The sequence below is a fragment of the Trachymyrmex cornetzi genome, unplaced genomic scaffold (genome assembly GCF_001594075.2).
Source record: "Trachymyrmex cornetzi isolate Tcor2-1 unplaced genomic scaffold, Tcor1.1 scaffold121, whole genome shotgun sequence".
NCBI lineage: Eukaryota > Metazoa > Arthropoda > Insecta > Hymenoptera > Formicidae > Trachymyrmex > Trachymyrmex cornetzi.
Window position 1 is genome coordinate 201,983 of NW_017295773.1, and position 24,732 is coordinate 226,714.

A 24,732-nucleotide genomic window follows, 5' to 3' on the forward strand; every position below is an offset into this window, starting at 1 on the left:
TTTCATTAATATTAACAGTAAGAAGCTGAAATTATAACTCAATACTAATATAACATAAAGGTATATAACAGAGTAGTTGCGAGAAAATTACCCCCACTCAGTCTATTTTTTCTGATTTCCGCGGCGTAAATCCCAGCGCGGCGTATATACCGGAGTTACCCTATATAAAAGTGGAGATACATAAATTATTTTTTCATTATTATAAACATTGAAGATGGAGGAATAGAATTAAATTCTATATATGTTAAAAAATAGTAAAATATAATTTTTGTTTAATTTTACATAAACTTTATCGAAACAAAAATATTATATTGAAACATTTGTTAAGTGAAGTTACTTAATATTGAATATTATTATGCTATAATAATATGTGAGCAACGATGTTTGAATCAAACTTATATTATAATTATATGTGTTACGCTAACTTAGGAAAATATAAAAATATGATGCCACAACAACGTACATATCATAACGGATTTATGATTTATATTTAGATATAATGATCAGAAAATCGTAAAGCTTCTTAATTTTATTAATTACTTAAAGCGCAACAAGGACTTTATATTACGAATAAATTGCTAAATTTAAAAGAAATTTGTAAAAGTTTGTACAAAGTTTTGTTATCCACTAAAGAAAGAAATTATTTCGAAATAAGATAAGATTTGCAAGATAAGATTCAATCTAAATTTTGCATTTTGAATTATTAATTCACAAGGATAAATTTATTATTCTAAATATATGGAAAAACATGATTATATTTTTTATGTGATTAAAGTTAAAATACTCACTGCTTGAACTGGTAAAGCAGCTTTCTCTGAAACGATACAAGATGGAATGACGCTATAATACACTGTGGTATCGGCTTTTATATCTTCTTTCAATCGTAAGTGTCGATAACTTCGGAATAAAAAAGTCTCCATAGAGATGTTGGATGAAACGTTGGATATATAAATATAATCTAAACTTTAGACGAGCACATTAATAACAAAGCTGTCTTTTTCAATTAATTTTAAATACAGAATTTATAAAAAAATGTTAATTGTTTTTTAATATGTTTCTTATTATGTATATTCATGCTAATTTATGTTATAAATCTCTTTCGCTTCTCTTTCATTTTCACCATTCATAATGCTCTTTTTTTAATACTCTCATTTTTAAATAATTACTAGTTAATAAATTCGCTTACATCATAAAGATAAGATATAGATTAAAATAAATGATAATTTTATTAAAACAAATCAAAATTGGAATGGATAGTTGGATAAATTCAATTTATCAACTATAGTTATTGATATATAAAATTGCTCATCAGGGTTGAAAAGTTCCTTTTTAAAAGTAACTCGTTACCATTAACAAATCGAAAAAGTAACTTAATACCGTTATTGTTGCTTGAAAAGTAACTTAAAACGGTATTCAAAACGTTTCGCTATTTTCTCTATTATATCTTTAATATTAAAAAAAGATCAAAAGAAACAAATTTATTTTTTAATATTTTTTGTAAAAATATTAATAGAAACAATAAAATTGTGTATTTAAAATTTGCAAAATATCACAAAAAATTTAACGATAAAAAATTTTAAATACTCGAAGTGCCGCAAATTAGAAAATTTTAGTTTTCCGTAAATTTTTTTAAAATTTTATCAAATTTTTACTTTTTTTATATTTCCTTACATTAAAAAATTTTAACGTGATAATTTAAAACTCAAAACTGTTCTCAAAATGTATGAAATTACATTATACACATTGTTTCTAGAGAATTATGACGAATTTAAAGGGATACTAGATCTTATAGTAAATTAATTAGGTTATTAATACTCGCGCGCGAGCAATGATTTAATTTTTTCAATGAATTAAACTGTAAATAGATTTAGTAAAGTAAAAGAATACACCTTGTTGTTATTTAAATTTATTGTGTTGGTAAAGTTTGAATGATTCTTTTATTCTTCATCGATAATTATAGTTGTAACTACGTCCGCATTGTCCGAAGGTTATATCTTTAGTTCCTAGACTAAAAGATTATAAATACAACATGATAATCGTAAATTTTATTTAATTGCGTAAGTTGAATGAAGAAGAATTATTTTGCGTAAAGTATTGTTCAATTATGAAACAAACATAATTATTTCTAAGAACTATCCGCGATAAAGAAAAAGTCTGGAAAATAAATTTAATACAATATTTATTACAAATACAATAAATTATCTTTTTTATGCATATTTATATGCATAATATATTACATGCGAAGACGTGGAAATTATTGGTCATTCTGATATTAGATTACTGTATAATCATGATCGCAATCATATTTGAAAAAATAAAAAACACAATATTGTTGATTTTAAGCCATATCGATTATTCAATAAATAGATATTTGTTTAAACACACTTTGTCTATTTTACTTGAAATTGTTAATAAATAGAAAATGCTTTTCTTATAAAAAAAGAAATTTCTATTTATATATACATCGAGAGATCTTACATAATAATTACGTATACTTATTTATTTGGCAGTAAAAATTTAATACTTATTATTAAACTTTATGTCTGAATTTCTTGAAAAACGCATCGATACAGTTATATATTTTTCTAAAAATATTTATACATATTTTCTATAAAATACATGTTTTAAATTATAATATGAAAAATATGAGTCAAAAACTTGATGAGGAATGATAATAAAACAAATTTCGCTAATATTATATGAAAATAATATAATAAATAGAACTTTTAAATAATATATACGCGCATGATTCGCTTTATGCTAGCACTCGAATAATAGCATGATTAACCATTCGGATCACTTATCACAATTTGATATAATGAGTACGCACGCGCATGCGTATGTGCGTATGTATGGTCGCGCTTGCTCTTTTTCTGAAATTTATATTTATTTATGATTTTATTGTAACCATAATTTTTCTTTAGAGCGTAGCTTCTTCTTCGAAATTTCCACGTTTTTCTGTCAATTTATGCTTCCTGTGTATAAAAAAGCAATGTGTTTTATAATTTAAATTAAATTTGAAATCACATTTGGATATAAATCATAGTTTTAATGAAATTTTTATTTATATTCTATATACGAGCATACATTACTTTTTTAATAATTCGTACATGAAAAATACAAAGAACGTCCTAATTTTCGTGAATATTTTATCACATGTTATTATTTTATTTGCATTACTTATAAAGCGACAAAATCTTTCATGCGAAAATTGATAATGCGTAAAAAATACCGCGATATAGATATGTACAGAAATTATTAATATTTGAAATACGAAAAGTATCTTTTTTTACTACAAAAAATATGTATGCAAAACGATTGGTTTACTTACTTTCCAAATTCTTCGCCATCTTGAAGTGTTTCTGGTAATGTACATTCGGCAGTTTCGGGCAATAATAAGCATAATGCAGATCCAATCAATGGCAAAATTCCGAATATAGTAGGTGGTAGCCACGTCTCAATGTTATTCTGAAATAATATCTACGATTGGTAATCTAGAAAACTTATTAGCAACTGGCGATTTTCGGGTGTTTGACATAAAATTATTATTATCACGACAACAATTTAATTAAAATCTCCATACACACAAACGGGAATTGAAATATTATTTGTTAACATCTATATTTACGATCGACTTAATTAAACTTACCAAAGATACTACAAATGGTGCTAAGATAGAGCCTATTCTGGCACACATGCTACTTGCGCCGATTCCTATGTTCCTCACGACTGTAGGAAACAGTTCTCCGGAGAAAAGGTAGACTGTTGTAAATGACACTGACATGCCGACAATACCGATGCATGTCAAAAGTAGTCGTAACCATTCTGTATCTACGGGAAATGAATGAATTATCGCTGCATTTAAATGATTCATAATTATTACTTTATAGATTTCTCGATTATCGTAAATTTTCTTCACCACTTAACAATAGAATAAAACTTTGTTTTTGTGATTAGGCCATTGATTAACCTTCAATCAGAAGATTAATCAATCATCAATCAATAGAAAGACTTCGTCGGAACGGAAAATACTTATTTTAACAGACTTACTGAAAGTAATGGCATTATCAAGATATTAAGAAACATTTTTATGCAAAACTCGTTCCATTGATAGTTCAAAAACAAGAGAAAGCATTACAAAAAAAACATAACGATGAATTATAATCATGTAATAAGATTTCTTACTGTTTGAGACGATGATTAAGAATAGACAGGCCACGCCACTTATAGAATTGCTGCAAATCAGGGTAATTCGTCGACCCAGAGTATTCATTGCCCACCATGCGACAAAATTCCCAGGAATCTGTATGGCACCGGACACTGCGAAATTAATAAAAATATCGCCACCGACTTGGCCAATATACTGTGATATGCCAAACAAACCCATTCCGCAAACGATCCAATTAAAGAAAATAGAGAGTGACTTTATTCGCATGTTCGGCGTGCGAAGCAAGTCGAAAAACGAAGCCTTGTAATCTAGCGTAGATTTTTTAAGGTTCTAAAATATATACAAAAGCAAGTGTTACAATTTGTCGAAGTATTTTAATAAGAAAAAATTGTAACTCTTACTTGATGTAAACAATGTTTCCTAACTATTTCGGGAACGTCTACATTTTCCACATTATTGGTATTGACTGCTTTCTGCAATACCTCGCACGCTGCTCTCTGTTTTCCCATAGCTAGTAACCATCTGGGTGATTCGGGTATTATCCACCAATAACTTAAAAGAACAATAGATGGAAGTGTGATGGCGATCTGTAGATGTTGCCAATGTCGAAACCAGAACGCGAGTCCTGCTAGCGACATGTGGCCTAAACTGAATGGAATTTGATATAAAACGGTGATGGCAGCACGCCATTTTGTACCTACTATTTCCATACCTGAAAGATATTAAGGAAAATGTTTATAATTAACTTATCTTATCAATAAAGAAATTTGATTCAATATAATATTCAAATTAACGTTCTAAATATTACTTTCCTTTGATTATACGCGTTCAATATACTTGTTCAATAACTCTTTATATTTATAAATCCGTATTCAGAACGCGCGGTGCTTTTATCAGGAAACACGGCAGTGTCTCGGCACTATAAGCAAGTGCAGTATGTCACAACGCGAGACCGGCCATGTTCCTTTACGATAAATACGCGCTTTTATGTCTGAAATTCTACAGTACACGTAACGTGACTTATATGCTAAATACACGCTAACACTGTAAAAGCGCCGTTCTAAATACAGGCCATAAATTTTATAAATTAAGAGCTACTTACAGATAACGTAACTAGTAACCATTGTGCCGCCAGTAGCTAAGGCACTTAACAACTTCATCAGTAGTAGTGCGTAAAACCAAGGTACTACAGCGCATCCAATACCCGACAAAAGTTGAAGAATAACAGAAACCATCAGCGGAGTTTTCCTGCCATATCTGAGATATTCGTGTACTTTTTATTTTACAACTGTTTTACGGTTTAATTATAACGATTTGAAATTATATATTCAATATTACGTGCATTCACCTGTCTGCTAAACTGCCGAAGATTATATTACCAAGAAGCACTCCGAACATAAGAATAGACTGTTGGATATTCGCATAATGCGTTCGATCACAGACAAGATTCCACTGAAACGCAATAAATCTTTTATCTTTCTATAAGATACTTTTCAAATCAGTAACTAAAAAGGAATTTTCTGCATGACTATATTTTATAAATTTTTGTGAATACGTTTGTTGACATTATAAAACAATGATTTTCGAACTCATAACACATTTACCTGCGATATGATAGTCTCGGGAAATAGTTTTCTGTCGTACTCCCATTCCGTGCATTTTATCAGGGTACCATTAAGATTGACCGTACATTGATCCTTGGAGTATTCCTCCGTAATAGCAGGTTCCGTACAGTTGTAATCTTGATGAGGCGCCATAAAAACGATTGCTAATTGATGCCATGCTACCGGAAATTTGACCAAAGAAATCGCCAGGCAGACGATGATTTGCCACCTGCCAAGATTGCCAATCGCGATCTGCACGGCGTCCACATTTGTGTCAGAATCGACATGATCATCCTTACCGTTAGGAACTTGCTTGGCATTCATATGTGCTGCTGCAATTTAGGAAGACCTCTTTTTTTTATTTGCGTATTTATAAACTCACTTTAATTTCTATTAATCAAGGGTCTTAAATTTTTAACGATCTTGAGTTATGACTTCGATCTCGATGTGAATTCTTGCAGAAAAGATTGTTACTTTCACATGTAGGAATAAATCACATATAAATTATTCTCCCTACTAACGATATAAACCAGCCGACAACAATTAATGATGAAATTTAATACAATTATTAATCGTAGAATACTAGGATGTGCCACATTCTTTTTTTTTCTCATGACAAAACATACGATGCAAATTTTTATCGCGTGGAATTTTTATCTGCATGACATATCGTTTTTGAAAAAATATTTTGCGCGTTATATGTATACGTCGTAATTACGCTCAATATTTATACTTGGGTCTGGTTACGAGTTTATTGCATTACAATTCAATGGTGACGTTGATTTACAGGTCTTAATTAATTTTGTATAATCAGACGCCATCAAAACTACGTATTATTTGATAATACTAAATTATTTATTGAGCTTTGTTAAAAAAGAAATTTTATCATAAAATTATAATCTTAATATTAATAATTGTTATTTTGTATAATAATCGCAATATTTATGCAAACATATTTACATTCTCCTGTAAAAATTTACTTAAAATCGTATAAAATTATCATTTTATTTCGAAGATTGAAATATCATTATTAACTTCTTTAAAAGAAAACTTCTCTGTTTCTCTAATACGCATTTTTTTACTTGATGAAAGCAACAAAGTTTTATAATTATTGTTCACAAATATTATGAATCCATCAAGTTAATGAAACAACTTACATTAAAGTATACATCTATACTGAAAATACATTTACCGAAAACGTAATATCTCTTTATTATATAGACTTTATTTATGCAACTGATAATTTACGCCTACATCAATATACTTGTAACGATTTCCAGAAAGTGATAATATGTATAATTATGAAAACAATTGCGCATTACATAGAAAATCTAACCAAAATTGACAAAAACAAATCTATTAGTTTATAAATGACGGAAACAATCTATGATTTTCCTTGTTCAGCATTAGAGAATCGAAATTAAATCATCAATCCGTAATTGTTAGGCAGTTGCGTAATAAAAAATTTAACCTCGCTTATTCATGACAAATGATTCATAAATATTTATAAGCCAAACAATGCCAGCTCTTTTTTTTCTTACGAATATTTCTAAGTAATGAGATCTCAGAGTAAGCATCAAATGACTTTCTTGATATTGTATAAATAAATCGATTTATACGTACATACACAAAATGCAATAAAAATCTATTCACATAATCTATGTGATACAACTTAATTTTTTAGTAGTGTACTAAAGTTTTAATAATATAATTGTTAAAAATTAGAAAAGTTAAAATCGATAAAGAAAGACATAGAGAAATTATAATTAACGTTCCTTTTTTTTTTTTAAATTAAATCTTAACTGTGCTATGCAAGTGAATTTAAATCGAAACGTGTCTTACATTTGATGTAAACATTGCTGACAATCATTTTATGACATGACAATAGGGTCGATTTATATAGTAATAAATATATAAGTACATTATTATGTGTTGCCGCGTAAATGACGGTGAAACCAGTTCGCAGAATGAAAAACGCTAGAGAGTGCATGTAAACCATAAAATGCATGCTAACCTCGAGACATCAAGAAGACAACCTTCGATCTCGGGCGCTGCAACTTACATCGACATCCTTCTTCGGCGACTCGAAAGGTCAGTTTTGCCTTTCAAGCTGCCATGTCTTCGTCGTGCGATACAGATTTATTCTAACGTTAAAATATATACACGACGAAATAAATAGCTCAAATTTTAAAGATAAGAAATTTTTATCAAAATTTAGAGTTAGCTTTTGCTTTGCGAAAAGGAAGGTTATCATCATTTATCACAGCTTTTCGTGCTTTTTTTTATCGTATTCTCTCACTATGATTTAAAAACATTTACGCTTAAGACAGATATTATAATTTATAGTTTATAATATATTTTAAACATTTCATTATTCTAATGTATATTTCTTTTGAATGTAAACATATGTTTAACTTATCTTTTTCAATTCAATACAGATTTAAAAACCTGAAGACAAGTTTTTTTAAGGTATACTACAATTACACGACAATTACTACAATTATTCGACAAAAAATAACAAAAAAGAACGAGCTTAATCATTTTCTATAGTTTCTTGGATGTTAAATACGAATTTGGTTTCCAAATTGTTTTATCACGTTACAATTTTGAAAAATTTGCAATTAGTAGTAAAAAGGATAAATTTTCTCGTATTTTGTTATAAAATAAAAATAAAACAGAATTCTGAAAGTTTCCCTGAATACCGATAAAATTCCATAAAATATAATTTTCAATGGTAAAAAGAAATCTCCCCTGAGAATTCCAGCTTTTCTCTTTTCACATCTTTCTAGGTAGTAAACATCCTGAAAATTATAGCTTTCAATTATGTTCATTTAAACTTAAGGGTTTCTTAAGCTGCTGAATATGAATCCAATGTCAAAATTGACACATTCAAAATCACGAAAAATTTTTATAAAGTGCAACAATTTGGACATTTTTAAGATTTGACTCTCGCAGTACAACTTTTCTAAGCATGTCACATATCGTAATAATAATATGACAAAATAGTTAAAAATAATCCTTTTTTTTTGCAATTACAATTACAAATATTCCAAAAGTGTGACGTGATGGAGCAATTTGGGTTTATATTGGACATCCAAAAAAATTAGAAAAAAAGACTAATCTCGTGTTCGAAAACAGTCATCCATATACATATAACGATAAAGCATATTTCATTTTCAAAGAATTTTGAAAGTATTATTATATTATATATAAAATATTAATATAAAAGATATTAAAATATTGTAAAATAAAATATAAAAGGAAGACAATAAAATGCAAATAAAAAAACAGTATCTATGAAATTAATTAAAAATTATTCTATTTTTTTAAACTCTTCAAAGTGTTCAAACTCTGTTTAATATACGCAGATAAATTTAATTCTTATTTTTATTGAATCGGATTTTATAATATTCATAATTGTTCTAATTTAATTTATCAAAAAACGTACCATATTCGGGAATATTTGTTTTCGTTTTCTTCATATCACTGTCTGCTTCTACGTTCTGCTAAGCTTTTATCTTTTCTGTGTTCGAATATCTGTAACATTGGATAATAAAAATCATAAATACATAAATAACATTGCCAAAGACATTATATTGATTATTCATGTCATATCTGTATATTAGCTATTATTTTTTGGACGAATAAGATAATTTATATATAGATAATTCATATGTACACGTCCATTATTGTGTTATTGTATTTCCCTATTTCTAATCTTTTTCCTCCACCTTTCACCTGCCTACTTCTTCTACCTCTCCTATTTACAGTTCAACAAGAAATTTTATTTCGCAATAACGGACATTCCTTGATCCGCTATATACTGTAATAAAGCTAACTGGATTAGATAGTAGGCAAATAAATAATTAATCAATAATAATTCATGAGAAGGGGGTATGACTTTAGCTTGAAAAATATTTAAATGAAAAAATATTTCAACGACTTCTGCATTTTGATTATAATATCTGCGATGACATTAAATTAATTATTAACAATTTAATATACAGATAAAATTGTAATTTAGTTCTGCAAATATTACATTATAAAAAAATTAGATAATAATCGGCGTGGTTTGATACATAAGTAAACGTTTGTAATTTATAAATTAATCGCTATTTATTATAATTATACACATTTTGATTTTTCTAATGAAACATATATTGTAGAACCAATAATCTTTAATTCATGGATATGTATATATTCTTTACATGAGTAATTATTAGCCTTGTCACATTAGCACTGCTTTTTATATCATTTGTAATGAAAGATAATTTCTAGTTTTCTTCAGATGTTAGATAAGCCGTGACATAAATACGCATCAGCAGAGAAGATAGATAAATCAACGATATAGTTTATAATTAGAAAGCGCATTTTTGGCATTTAAGTCTACAAAGCTGCAGTTTAGTTTGAGCAAAAGACTACGTTGCAAAACCAGATAATAACCAGTATATTCGAAATATAAGTGATTACTTATAACTTAGAAAAGTAATTATTATTATTCATTGTGATTATATTTCGATTTTCCTAATGAAACAGAAATCTTAGAACTAAAGATTAAAATCTTGGATATGTACATGTATGTACATATCCAATGGATGTATGCTTTACATGAGTAATTAGCCTTGTCACACTAGCTTTTCATTTCAATCGCAAATCATCGTAAAGATGATTTTTATTTTTTCATTTTGTTTGAATTTGTTTCAGTGATATTAGATAAATGTAATTTTATCGTCCAGCTTCTTGAAGAACAAGCTTTATTAATACAACCTTCAATGTCGCAATGTCTTTAATATTTTTTAATATTGTTTCTTCAATTTGCTATCTTATATTGTGATAATTCCATCCAACGATTCATAATGCATTTATAATTTTTGTGAAAATAAATTTTGGCAACCAATAACAATGTTTGTATAGTTAATGTCATACAGAATGATAAGACATTGAACCTAAGCGGAGAGACAGAAAAACAGAAATGGAAAGGAAGGAGCAAACCCCGTTATGAAGGGCACAGAAAATACCGGCGTTCAAATGACTCCTCTCACAGATACAACTTTTCTTCACTGTTATTACCGTGTTATTACTGTTATCACGTCTGGTGCAGCCTAATTATAATTTACATGCGGAAACGCGATATGTACTCACAAAAATTTGCAGGTAGATTTTTGTAGACACTGTTAATCTGCACAGTTTACATTTTTTAAACACGTAAATAAGGTTAAGAAACATGCAGCCATAATTTGTAGTGTGTGCATACATTTCTTGACGATATTTCTTCATGGCAAGTCCACAAGCAATTCAAGAAGGGGATATATTGCGAATGAAATTTTAAGAATGTAAATAAATATTAAATCTGTATCTTTTTGTTAATTTCAACTGGACTTTAACAGAACTTTAATTTTTGGCTATTATACATAAAAATTGTTATAAATGTTCTCTCTGGATACATTTTTACGGTAAAAAATAAATTTGTTACAATATGTGAAAGAACTTTTTATTAAAATTAAAATAAATTGTGGAACGTACAAATATATGTGACATCAGATTCTAGTATTAAATTATATAATGTAAAATCAATTTGTATTTTTTTAACCAAACTGAAATATATATTATCAATAAAATTAGTTATTTGGTATTCAAGAGATTTTAAATTTGTCGGATATTGACAAAATTGAAAAAAGATTTATAAAAAAATATCGATACTTATGTCACACAGATACACACATCAAGATGCTACTGATCGAACGATGCAGCGCATAAATTTGAATCATGCTTACTTCGGGGAAATATGGTTGACTTAGAAACTCGAAAGCTGGAATTTATGCACACGCGTAATACTCTCACTATTGCGAACGTTATTAAAAAATACGTTTATTCGTATTCTCGTGCGAAACCGACAGCTCAAGCGTAACGACTATCGTATACTCGGAGATGCAAGTCAAGAAAAGTCTTTCAAGCCGCTTGTTCTCCACCGAAGAGGAGGGATGTCGGCGCCAAACGTCACGTCGGGACGCGGCGCCGTTACATAGGACTGCAAAAAAAACACATCGAGTTTGCAACCTGCAATTTTACGCGCGAGATGATAGAAGTACGACCACGGTATCTTCCAGGATTGGTCGTAAAAGTAACCATGGTACATTAATTACGGATCTGTTCATTTTAATCACATTTTCAATACTTTATGCCTTTTCTCCGATTTTATTTTTTAAAATTTGAGTATATACATATGTTTGAGGATGAATTTCTGAATTTTATATATAAAATGCAGAAATTTCATACACAAATCATATATGTTGATATATAGGCTTTTATAGAACTAACGCCTATTGTAAAGATTATTTCCAATAAAAAAATTATTTTTGATAAATTATCCGAATACGCCTATTTTTAGTAATTTAATTATAACAGTATTAAAATTGCATAATGCATTATTTAATAGAAACGGTATAAGAATTTAAATTGTAAGTCTTATTTGAATGCAATATGCAACTCGGCATCATAAATCGTTTAATGATAATTATATACTGATGTTTAAAGTGATACATTAATAAGCATTATTTGAAATATGACTCCGAAAAAGTGTTTCGCAATGCAATTGATAAACTTGAAATGATACTTCCACATAATCGACCTGCAATTTACATAACTTGAAGAATGTCCGGATGTTTTAATATGATAGTACTTTCGTGTTTAAAGAATTGAATTTTATTCGAAATATGAGTCAAGAATCCAAATCTTCGAATAAGTCTTTATATAAAGTGCAAAAGTGGTTTAAAATATTGATTGCAGAATTTAATTAATTTGTGAATCGAATTATTACTTCAAAGTAAGGAATAATTTTTTGTATTTCGAGAATTTTAATTTTGATAATGTTATTTATACCATATCTAATTTTTGACGATACTCACTTTCAAGATGTGTAACAATACTCATTTCAAGATGTGAAAACAAAAAATTATCCTATCGTAATACCATAGATTATTATTACTGATTAGAGTCGCAGCAGACACATGATAGTCAAGATTACATGTTACCAGATAAATTAAGATATAAATCTAATTAATTAATAGCGAATCATTAAATCATTCTAACGAGAAAAACAGAGATACATTGTTTTTTTTTTTAAAGAATACGAAATCTAACGAGGATGTTAAATATGAATTAAAATGAATAGTCAACGTATATACAAAATCTTTCTTCTGTAAGAAATTAAAATAAATAAATGACAAAATAATTCTGTGTAATCATTTTACTATAAAAGAATCGATTCACTAACTTATGTTGATTAAGGATTTTTTTATTCGATTCAATAAATATTACAATATTATTTGACAATAATTGTTGATTAAATATTTTTATCCGTTTTGGTCAACATTATAAACCTACAAAATTTTGAACTATTTTTTCCGGAAAATATTCTTTAAAATTAGAGACAGAATCTTCTTGGGAAAGTACTATCAAGGTTTCAATTGCTTCAAAGTCAGGTTTTAAAATTTCAAGTGCTTAAAAATAGAGACTCTCTTGTTAATTAAACTTTAAACATATAAAAAAATGATATAAATTTATTTTTCGTTTAATTTTGTACGATCTTTATTTTAATATCAAGAAGAAGAAAACTTTTTTTTAGAGAAAACTGATCGATCTTTTTCAATGACACCATATTTTCAGAAATAAAGCGCATATGAAAATTATACTGGATTTTTCCGATAAAAGGATTACATAGAGATATATGAATATTATATTCCAAATAAAAGCGTACAAATATTTGATAAGAATATTTTAGAATCAAAGTGTACGTTTAATAACGTATGTATTCATATATTTTTAATATTTTATTTTCAGTTATTATTTGACTATTGATTATGTAAATAATAAAAATTGCAAATTAAATTGGAATTTTTTCATTTATGTTATACGTATTGTATAATATATCGAAAGCATTAAATCGGCTTTTATGTCATTATTTAATTAAGCTGTTTCATTTTTGTAAAATTAAATTACATTTTTGTAAAGTGGAGATATATTTTAGAAATATAAGGTTATCACGCTTTAGACAAAACACAAATACATATTAACAAAAATTATATTATGATTTTGGTATAAAACAGTTTTTTATAAGAATCGGATGATTATTTTTGAAATACGATAGTTAATTTAATTATTTAAATTGTTATTAACTGATAAGTTAATATTATCGTACATAAAACAAATTAAATAATTTAAGAGAAATGAATACTTTAATACTTTTGTAACAGTTCATAATATTTTTTTGTATTTTATAAGAGATTCTAATATTAGTTATTATTATAAATTTCCTAGTAGGAAAATCTATCCTTCGTTAAAGAATTAAATAAATTAAAAAAGCAATTATATATAACACTAATTTTCTTATAATTATTGGGAAGATAAGTTATATCTTTTCTCTCTCTCTCTCTCTCTCTCTCTCTCTCCCCCCTCTCCTTCTCTCTTTCTTTCTCCCAATAACTAGGAAGATAGCTATAATCTAATCTAAATTATACGACAATATTATGCACCCTCTATTATCAAATGTGCAAAAGCTGCTGCTACACAGTTGTTTCTCTATTAACCTCAATTAACTTAGCCTCTTAAAAATATTTACGAGTATGTGAATGCTAAATGAGTCGACATACAAGTCGTAGACATTTCCACGTGTGCCATCTGTATTAAGTGGCTTAATTGTCACAAATTTGTTGACCATCACACATTAATCGAAGAAATGGTATGATCAGTGTTTTTACAGTTTTAATGATAAAATTTGATTTTCTTAAGCCTTAAAGTTATACAAATTTTTTAAATTTATATAACAATTTTTAAAACGTATTATTGATTTTATACTTTTTCTTATAAATTTTATTTTCCTATATGGTTACGTTATACTTGTATAATTCGTATAAAGAGTCGTTGATGTTTATAAGTTTATATACGAATATTTTAACAACCGTTATTAAGTGTAAGAATGAGGAAAACTGTCAATTAATGAGAATTGCCGAATATGACATATATCTTTATACTAGCAGCTCAATTATCTTTCATCACGACAAATGCTTGATGACCTCAAAGTTTCTAAATCACTCGTGTGTAACAAGGATACGAGTTTATATAATAATAATGTCCGAATTGTGTGTCTGGTTAACCGTTGTTAAATACCTCATAAGTGTGTAGTACGACTGAAATTTATATCATTTTCCCTCTAATGTCAGGTATATTCCCTCTGATATGATATTATAAAATTTGATTTTTTTATTACACAAATTTTTTTTTAATACATAATTTAATACATTCGCGATAAATTTTTGATTTTAGTAATCTGCGATATTTTGAAGTTATTTAAGAGATATTTTAAAATTTTCAAACTGGGCATATATAAATCCTGTGCGTTTAAAGTATCGCATATCTCTCTCAAATAAGTGGGATATATAAGACATCAAGCTACACAAATAATACAAAAACGAAGCACTTGTATTATGCTGTATTCCATCTTTTACTATTTCTTTAAATTTATGTATAACGAAATAAGTATTAAGTTTTGTTTAGTCCTCACAGTCATCATGTTGGTTGTAATATATAGTTGTGCCATTTTACTATAGTTGCACTACTATATTGATAAATTAATTCAACTAACAATGATTTAATATTAACAATAGGAAGTGAAATCACAACATATTACTAATATTACATAAAGGTATACATATAACAGAACAATTGTATGCAAATTAGCCCCACTTCTCCTATTTTTTATAACTTCTGCGGCGTAAATTCTCGCGACATAAATACCGGAGTCATCCTATTTTAATCGATACATGTTACAGTCGGTAATATAAAAATATTTGTACATGCTTCAAAAGAATTTATTTTATAAAACATATAATTTCCAGATGTTTTTTCAGAAAATTTTGGAAACATCTTGACCTACTTTTTGATAAAGTCTAAAAGATATTTTAAAAAGTTGTTTTTGCAACTTTTTTTGAAAATGATGAAATTGATAATATCGCATTTGCATCACATTACAATAAAATAAATAATAAAATCAAGATCAGCATAAAAAAATAAAAAGTATAATTAGTAAAGTAATTAATGAAATGAAATGAGAGAGAGAAAAAACATACTTAAATAAACTTTACTGAAAATAACAAAACATCTTCAAAGCAAAGAAAGGTTAACAGAAAAAAGAATTCTGCTTTAGTTCTGCAATCCCTATTAGTAAATTAATAAAACTATATGATATAATTGTATATATAATTACCAATCCTAAATATTATAGTTGAGATTTAATAAATCACTTTTATATTGATATTTCCATGAATAAATAATGAAATTCTATTAAAATTTTGCATCGACTGAAGTAAGATAGATATTATAATTTGTTATCGATTGATAATTTTTACAATATATAATTACAAATTTAGACCGTTATTTAAATAAATCATATAATTAAGGCTAAAGGGCTATAAACGAGATCGCAACTAAATCTCTTAATGCTTAATATAATATTTCTATATTTTAAATACAATTCTTCAGTTTTGATTTAATTACTGCAGTTGTAATTTTGATAGCTCAACGTATGCGACATATAGCGGCGCAAAAATGTATTTCGTCGCTTTATTTCGCACAGTTTACCTTTAAGTGATAATCTGTATCGTATGTATATATCTAATATACATATACCTTTCTAGGATTTTTAATTCTAGAGAATATTATAATAATAAATAAGTTATACAGTAAATCTGAAATTTATGTATAATGTACGGTTTATATAATTAATATTTTTATTAATTCAAGTGCGAATATCCAAATTATCTGAATTTGGAATTAATCTTAATATCTAAAAAATGTCGAACCGAATCTATTGAAATCTACAAATTTGTTAAATCAGGTTTTTTATATTATTTTATTTTATTCTATATTATTTTTATTACATTTTTATTATTCAATTAGGAATAAACAAGCCTTTGAGAGCCAATGCTGGATATAATTGTAATGAATTTTATTGTATATAACAATTAAATAAGAATATTTTGATCCTTGATTTGGATCCTCTTCAGCAAATACATTAATGAATAATTAAAATATGTACAAAGATGATCTTTAATTGCACGTAGAAAATTAGATTGTGTTAAAACTTACAAAAATATTATTCATGAACTGTGACTAAAGTCTATTCGTATCCATATGTCAAAATTATCCATTACATTTCCAAGTTTACTTAGATAATGAATTGCGTCACAGGTAGATATTTAATAAATAAGAAATAATAATTGAAAAATAATTGAAATTTGACTGATAGTAATTAATTAAAACTTACATAGATGTTTGAAGATTGACATATTATGCGATGTTGACTACGCGCTTGTCATGGGTCTACTGAGAACGTTTGTCACTGAGAATGATTTTTAGTATTGTCATACTTTTACTTTATTTTTGAATTATATTTCTTAAATAAAAGCTAAAAATAAAACTTTGAAAACATAAATAGGTGTAAATATCATGTGTTAATTAAGGCATACCTATCACCGTCTGTAGGTCGCAGTTATTTGAAGTATATGTTGAATCAATATGCATATTTAGACACACACACACATATTGATAAGAGATGTTACTCTTGAAATTTTAAAATTTTTCTCTAATATCTTTATCAATTATTAACATTTTGGAATATAAAATATATACTCATGAGTATATATTTTATATTCCAAAATGTTAATAATTGATAAAGATATTAGAGAAAAATTTTAAAATTTCAAGAGTAACATCTCTTAAAGCATGTATTGTTTTTCATGAATGGAAGAATCCTGAATATTTTAAACCTTATAGATTTTTTCTAGTAGAATTATACGCGAAACGATAAATTTACATGATGTGCGAAAAAAGATTATAGGTATTTTATTATCAAAAAATCATTAAATATATATCTTAAGGATATTATTATATTTTATTATTGTATATTTGACCCGCACAAAGAACTTGCACTTGATGATCTAAATGCGTTGTTTAAAAATTCCTTAGTGTAATGTTCTGATAACGTTTCTCAAATAAAAAGTATATGCGCGAATACCTGCATGATAATTAACGATCATAATAAACAATGATTTGAGCAATATTTATGACCGAAGAGCACCATATCTCTCCGATGATAAACTTTAAACGCCAATGTGACTTATCTTAGGTTCGTCGTCAATTCCGTCAGTAACGCTCGAGCGCGGATAGTGAATTAACAAGCTCTTAGAAGAGTGCAAATCAAGTACGACGAAAGTATTAAAAATCTCGTTCGAAAATGTGGTCATTAATGTTCGTGACAATTTTGGCATTAAGTAGAGCTATGTCGGAGACAATTAACCTACCAAATAATGTATGTTAAATACTGTTTCTATTATATAACCTTTTTATATTCATGATCATGTATATGTACTCATATAAATTGATAATTTTGGGCTATTACATATTTCCTCTGAAATATGTAATATAAAGATATATAATATAAAAGACTTTTTTCGCTTTATGTTTATTGTAAACTATAATTAATCCATAGATTAATGTTTAAAAGAATCTTTATATATTAAAAGTTTTTTTTATTTGTTTTTGTTAAATTGTTTTGTATTTATATTTTAATTTCCCGAAATTAAGAAAATTAGACTAATGATATTAATAAATTAAAATATATTTTTATATAAATTAATATTTATACAAAAATACGATACATTTTCGTGCACAAATACACGAAAATGGACAAAACTATGTAAGTGCAATATAAATTAATACTGATTGCTTAAGCGGAATTAACGATGACAACGGCTTTAGGAAAAAGTGGAAAATTTTTAAATGGAAATTTTAACTTTTAGAAAGATATATAAATGAGTTCAAAATTGGACGTAATTATAACTTCCATGACTCTTTATCCTGTTTGTACTGTTTTTAACTAAATTTAAATTTGTAATTTGTATTTTTATGCGACTGATGAAGACCGTGTTAAGTCGAAACTAGTTTCGCTTATCTCTAATATACCTACATTACACGTTAATTTTAATCAGTATCATATAACATCATAATTTATTTGCTCGTCTTTGATCGGTTTTTCATTATATTTTATATTGTATTTCAATAACGAGCGGGTCATTATTATTTATATTTATATAAATGAGATTTGGTATTTATCCACATGTCAGTTGATTATCTTTTTAAACTACAAAATACCAATCAGAATTCTTAAAATTGTCATTCTGTTTTAATTAAAATTGGGATGTGTATTTTTTTGAGAGAGAGAGAGGATATTACATTTGATTAAAAAAATAAAATATGACAAATATATAAAATTAAACAAAACCAGATTCCTGCATAATGTACGTGTATACGTTCGCGTAAAAATCATAAAATTTTTGAATGCAAGTCATAAAGCAATCATAAAGATAGATTGATTCTACCGATTGACAATTGTCCTCGACCTCGTATCCCATTTATAACCCACGTTGATCGAATGCACCTAAAATGTTACTTGAATTTAAAGTCTTTTAAAAATATTTTACATATAAATTTGTATTTAAAATGCATTAAATTTTTATCATAATCTTTTTAATTAAAAAAGTTGTTCGAAGTTTAATAAAAATTTTTAATAAAGTTTAAACCGATGCATTTAAACTATATATAACGTAGAATGTTTCGATAAAGAATAAAAACTTAATACATATAATACAGTTACATGTACATATTTAAGATTATTCACGTTCATTGCGAGAAGTAATAGAAAAATATTCCGCTCATGATATTCTGCTGCATTACACGTTTCTATGAAAACGGATAAATTTATCTTTATGATTAAATTATCAGAGTCATAATAATGGCATGGTCTGGGTAAAGTTAGAAAACGAGAAAGACATAGAGAATCAATTGGCTACAATAACAGACCTCAAATAATATTTTAATTATAATTTGCTAATCGGTTTGTAAAGACGTAACGAAAATTATAAATTTATGGCAACTGTATCAATAATTTGAAAGCATGTACACTTGTGCCATATGGTAGAATATATAAACGTATACATAAACATATGTGCTATATGAATTATAAAAATACGTAGCATTAATTGATAAACTAAGTTTTCTCTTTAAGGTGTTTTTATTAGTTTTTTATATGTATTATGGCAAAAAACGTCTTTTTGATTACTCATATAAAAAATAATCAAAAAGACGTTTTTTGCTTTAATAACTTAGTTGAATAACTTAGTGAAAAAAAAAGTTATACAAGTACGTAAATTAAAGCTAAACACTCACTCTTTCGAAAGCGGTAAACTGCTTTTGTGTGATTTTTAATTCACGCCATAAAACTTTGCAAAGTTCGTAAAAAATTTTCAGATTTGACAGATCTTTATTTGTATCTGTATAGCTCCATCAAAAACCAATCAGATTGTTGTTTAAACTACCAATTTGAAAATATAGAGACTTCAATTTTTAAATGGTTTTAAAATTTTTTAATCGTTTTATTATGATCATTTTTAATGAGATTATGTTCTTTTGAAAATTACCTGTTCGAAGGTCAGAATAAGTGAGTTCTTAATTTTTGGACGTAGGGTGATAAATGAGCTCAATAAGAGTTTCTAAGTATATAATTGTGATTTCTAATACAAATATAATAAAATATTGTACAATAGTGATTGGATTAAACGATATTTTACTAACTATTATCAACATTATATTATTACTTTTTATAAAATTATTATAGCAGGAATATAGAATAAATGATTACAGGAATGGCGATATAGTTTCAATGTCGATTATGAGAATAATCAGTTTTTATTGGATGGAAAACCGTTCCAATATATTTCCGGTAGTTTTCATTATTTTCGAACGCCTAGACAATATTGGAGAGATCGTTTAAGAAAAATGCGAGCCGCGGGACTTAACGCTATCTCAACGTAAGTTGAATTTTGTAATTTCGCAATTTATATGATAAATACAAGTCATCGTCGTCAGGAAATTAAACACATCTGCATGTAATAGATCTTTTATTTGTTTATTAAATTTAAAATAATACGTTTCGAAGTAATCAAGAAATAATAACGAAATAATTTGCCTTTTATCTATCTTCGCGATACATAGTTACGTTGAATGGAGCCTTCACGAACCGGAACCAGGTCAGTTTAACTGGTCCGGCGATGCAGATTTAGTAAATTTCTTAAATATTGCGCATGAGGAAGACTTGCTTGTATTGTTGCGACCGGGTCCTTATATTTGCGCTGAAAGAGACATGGTAAATATATAGGTATATTAATTGTTTAGTACAAAGTCATTGGAATAAATTATCTTTCTAATCTGTTCTTCCACGTTTGAGATGAGATTAAAAAATTCACCTTTTTACTCTTTTTTCTTCCCATGGATACTATTTAGAAAACATATTATTCTACAATCTTGATAATTTTAACATATCTACTTTTAGGGTGGTTTACCGTATTGGTTGCTTCGCGAAGTACCAAATATTAATTTGCGTACGAAAGATACAGGTAAGATGTAACTTCGCTAAACTTCGCTGTGCATTGTATAAAAATATGCTTTAGGGTTTGAAAAACTTTTGCGATTTTTTGTGTTATATTAAATTTGTGAAAAAAATAGGAAATTTGTAGATATATTATTATACTTATTACGATTTTAAATATAGAAAATGTAAAAATAATTTATAATATATTTTTTCACAATGTATTTTTATAATATATATAAATTCACATTTAGGAAGAATATAGAAAAGTTTTATAGAAATTTTTCCATTTCTACAGATTTTGTAAGATATGCCACATTGTATCTAAATGAGGTTTTGAATAAAATACGGCCACTTTTAAGAGGTAATGGAGGACCGATAATTATGGTTCAGGTAATATTTACTTAAAATATTTATGGAGTTTTCCGAGGTATTATTGTTCTACAAGTATTATCGTTATTCTATGCTAACAATCTGATATTAGATTAATATCCGCTAAAAATTATTTATTTCGTTTATAATTAATAATAAAGGTGATAATTACGAAAGCAGATTGAAAAAAACATTAACGTAGATATACTTAAATATTTTTACTTTAATACGTCAATTATCAATTTTATTGTTTTCCTTTCATTATTGTCACCTGTCACCCCAATATCAACCACGTTAATAGATAGAAAACGAATATGGAAGTTACTATGCTTGTGATACTGAGTACATGGACATGTTAAAAGAAGTTTTTGTTAAAAAAGTCGGTAATAAAGCTCTTTTGTATACAACCGACGGTGCAGCCGCGTCTTTACTCCGATGCGGATTCGTATCTGGGGCATATGCCACCGTCGACTTTGGAACGGCCAATGACGTGACCAACAGTTTTATGTCTATGCGTCTTTATCAGCCAAGAGTAAGTGATATTGCTGTTTAAGAAAAATCATGAATTATGTAATAAAATTAAGATGTTTCGATCAAGTTTGCAAATTGATATGTAGGGCCCGTTGGTGAATTCTGAATTCTATCCAGGTTGGTTAACGCATTGGGGAGAACCCTTCCAGAGAATAAAAACAGAAGCTGTTGTAAAATCGTTAAAAGAAATGCTTGATCTAGGTGCTTCCGTTAACTTTTACATGTTTTATGGGGGTACAAACTTTGGTTTCACTTCTGGTTAGTAAACTTTTTGTTATAGTTTCGCGAATTGGCAAGTCAAATTTCCTTAAAAATAATATTTAGGATAATTAATATCAATCACATTGATTATATGTACTTTATTCAATGTAATGATCATCGACAGGAGCTAATGGTGGGGCAGGTGTATACAGTCCACAATTGACTTCGTACGATTATGATGCTCCTTTGACCGAAGCCGGAGATCCGACACCTAAATACTTTGCTATAAGAGATGTCATTGGTCGCGTATGTTTGTGATTTCCTTTGTAATAATACGCTGTCGCATTTTCTATTTGACATTTCATATTTTACAAAAAGATTACTCTTTATCAGATTACTCTTTATCAGATGCTGGAAACGAAAATGCATAATAAATATTTGATATCTCTTTTGAGTAAGTCAATTCACGTGCGTGCGCTTTAAAATTACAGTATTTGCCATTGCCAAACATGTCTCTTCCGACTGCATCTCCAAAAGGTAATTACGGTCCAGTATTATTGGAACCGGTACTGAAATTGCTCGATAGTCGATCTCCATTTGTGGTGATCCGGGCAACTGGAGACCAGCCTAAAACCTTCGAGGCTCTTTCTGTGAATCAAGGATTTGTCCTTTACGAGACGAACTTGCCACCTTCTATCTCGGACCCGGCTATATTGCAAGCAATGACAAAGGATAGAGCTCTGATTTATGTAGATAATCAACTACGCGGCATTTTGAGTCGCATAGATAAGATATTTACTATACAACTAAAAAGTCCTTACGGCCGCCGTTTGAGTCTATTGGTAGAGAATCAAGGACGTTTGAATTTCGGCGATGAAATTAACGATTCCAAGGTATCGAGGAAATTGTTAAAATAGAATAATATGCGTACATGACGGTAGTGACCTTTTTTTTTTTAATATTTGTTATTTATACATGTATTGCGCGTGCATGCGATAATATACTAATATACGTTAATTCAATGAAAGTAAATGACATTTTAGTTTTAATTAAACATACGATAATTCTACGATATTTGAGTTCTTTTCATATTTGATTGTATCTTAGGGGATATCGGATGTGAATATCAGTGGCATACCGTTAACCAATTGGAATATGACAGGGTACGCATTTTCCGACGTATCCTCTCTCCGGGACATAACAACCATACGCATTGACAGTGGGCCTTTGAATAAGGGACCGGCATTTCTACGTGGAAAATTCACAATCGTCGGGCAACCGTTGGACACGTATCTAGATACTACCGGCTGGGGAAAAGGAGTAGCCTTTGTAAATGGTCACAATCTTGGGAGATACTGGCCATTAGTAGGTCCGCAAATAACCCTGTATATACCAGCTCCTTATCTTCGCGAAGGCGAGAATGAGTTGATCATATTGGAATTGGAATATGTGTCACAAACGAGAAAGATGAAGTTTCAATCCGTACCGAATTTGGATACATTATAAATTTAACTCATAGCGCTTAGGTACAAATATTGTTGGATTATATGCTTCTTGCTTTTAATACAATATAATGAAATATCTCGAAATATCGCATTCCTATACTTGTTTTACAAATAGTTTACTTATCCTTTTCTAGACAATACATTTATTTTAAACACATGCTGCGACTTACACCCTCTCTCTTTCTTTTAAGTTATCTACTGCCACAACAATCCTTTTAAATCTTCTTAATTTATTTTTAAAAATAAATTAAAAATAAATTTACTTAAAAATAAACGCATAAAAACATATAAGGAGTTTAGTGAGACATTTTCAAACGTGATTATGAAAAGGGAACGTAAAACAAATCTATCTGCTCTATCTCGTATCCTATTGTTCCTTTAACAAAAGTAACAATTAATACTAGCATGATTTTATAAATTATGATATAACACATAAATATATAAAATTTTATTAAGTATTATGCGTATGTGTCTCGTAATTATCAAAGAGTTAATATCTAAATATAATAATTAAGACTTAAATTATCTAACATTTAACAAGGATATTGAATCATATAAGTATGAAATTCTGTTTATCTGTTGACTCGCGCGGTTTGTCATCGTTATATTCGGAATTATTCGGTTAAGAAGGATGTAAATTGACGTATCGAAAGGTAAACAAACAAACAGACAGTCACCGGACGCGAAACTTTAAACACTGTTGGCCTTGTAATTCAATTTTAAAATAAAGACGGTTGTACAAGACAACTTGAATACAATTATTTCAACAACAAGGGATCTTACCTCGGATGCGTCGACTGTGGAATTCCTGGCACTACACGCACCAATATCTAACAGTATGAGTTACTCAGTTACAATAAAGAAAGATTCTTA

General features: G+C 27.9%; 3 protein-coding genes across 6 annotated transcripts in view; 1 reads left to right on the forward strand and 2 right to left on the reverse strand.

Moving 5' to 3' along the window:
* Nucleotides 1-829, reverse strand: part of Y-f (yellow-f) — a 4,422-nt gene extending 3,593 nt beyond the window's left edge. Inside the window, exon 1 of one of the 2 annotated variants that reach the window (XM_018517285.1) lies at nt 789-829. The gene's annotated coding sequence lies outside the window, so the exon portion shown is untranslated. The remainder of the gene's footprint in view (nt 1-788) is intronic. The other variant, XM_018517276.1, reaches the window with a different exon arrangement.
* A 1,917-nt stretch (nt 830-2,746) lies between these two features.
* LOC108767345 (organic cation transporter protein) lies at nt 2,747-11,840 on the reverse strand. 3 transcript variants are annotated; one of them, XM_018517184.1, is made up of 10 exons: nt 11,547-11,840; nt 9,221-9,309; nt 5,773-6,101; nt 5,517-5,620; nt 5,271-5,425; nt 4,570-4,880; nt 4,186-4,498; nt 3,650-3,831; nt 3,332-3,468; nt 2,747-2,975 (listed from the first exon to the last, which is right to left on the reverse strand). In XM_018517184.1, the coding sequence occupies exons 2-10, from the start codon at nt 9,252-9,254 to the stop codon at nt 2,921-2,923; spliced, it is 1,620 nt and encodes a 539-aa protein (XP_018372686.1). In that variant the 5' UTR covers nt 9,255-9,309; nt 11,547-11,840; the 3' UTR covers nt 2,747-2,920. The 3 variants fall into 3 exon arrangements, with proteins under 3 accessions (XP_018372686.1, XP_018372677.1, XP_018372695.1); XM_018517175.1 differs by having other exon boundaries at nt 5,773-6,104; XM_018517193.1 differs by lacking the exon at nt 11,547-11,840 and adding an exon at nt 7,787-7,916 and having other exon boundaries at nt 5,773-6,104; nt 9,221-9,260.
* A 6,139-nt stretch (nt 11,841-17,979) lies between these two features.
* On the forward strand, nt 17,980-24,050 carry LOC108767583 (beta-galactosidase). The gene is made up of 10 exons (XM_018517537.1): nt 17,980-18,136; nt 20,527-20,693; nt 20,878-21,028; nt 21,215-21,278; nt 21,549-21,643; nt 21,924-22,154; nt 22,240-22,411; nt 22,539-22,660; nt 22,846-23,247; nt 23,462-24,050. Exons 1-10 carry the CDS (start codon nt 18,062-18,064, stop codon nt 23,858-23,860), a joined length of 1,878 nt encoding a protein of 625 aa, XP_018373039.1. The 5' UTR covers nt 17,980-18,061; the 3' UTR covers nt 23,861-24,050.
* The last annotated feature ends 682 nt before the right edge of the window (nt 24,051-24,732 follow it).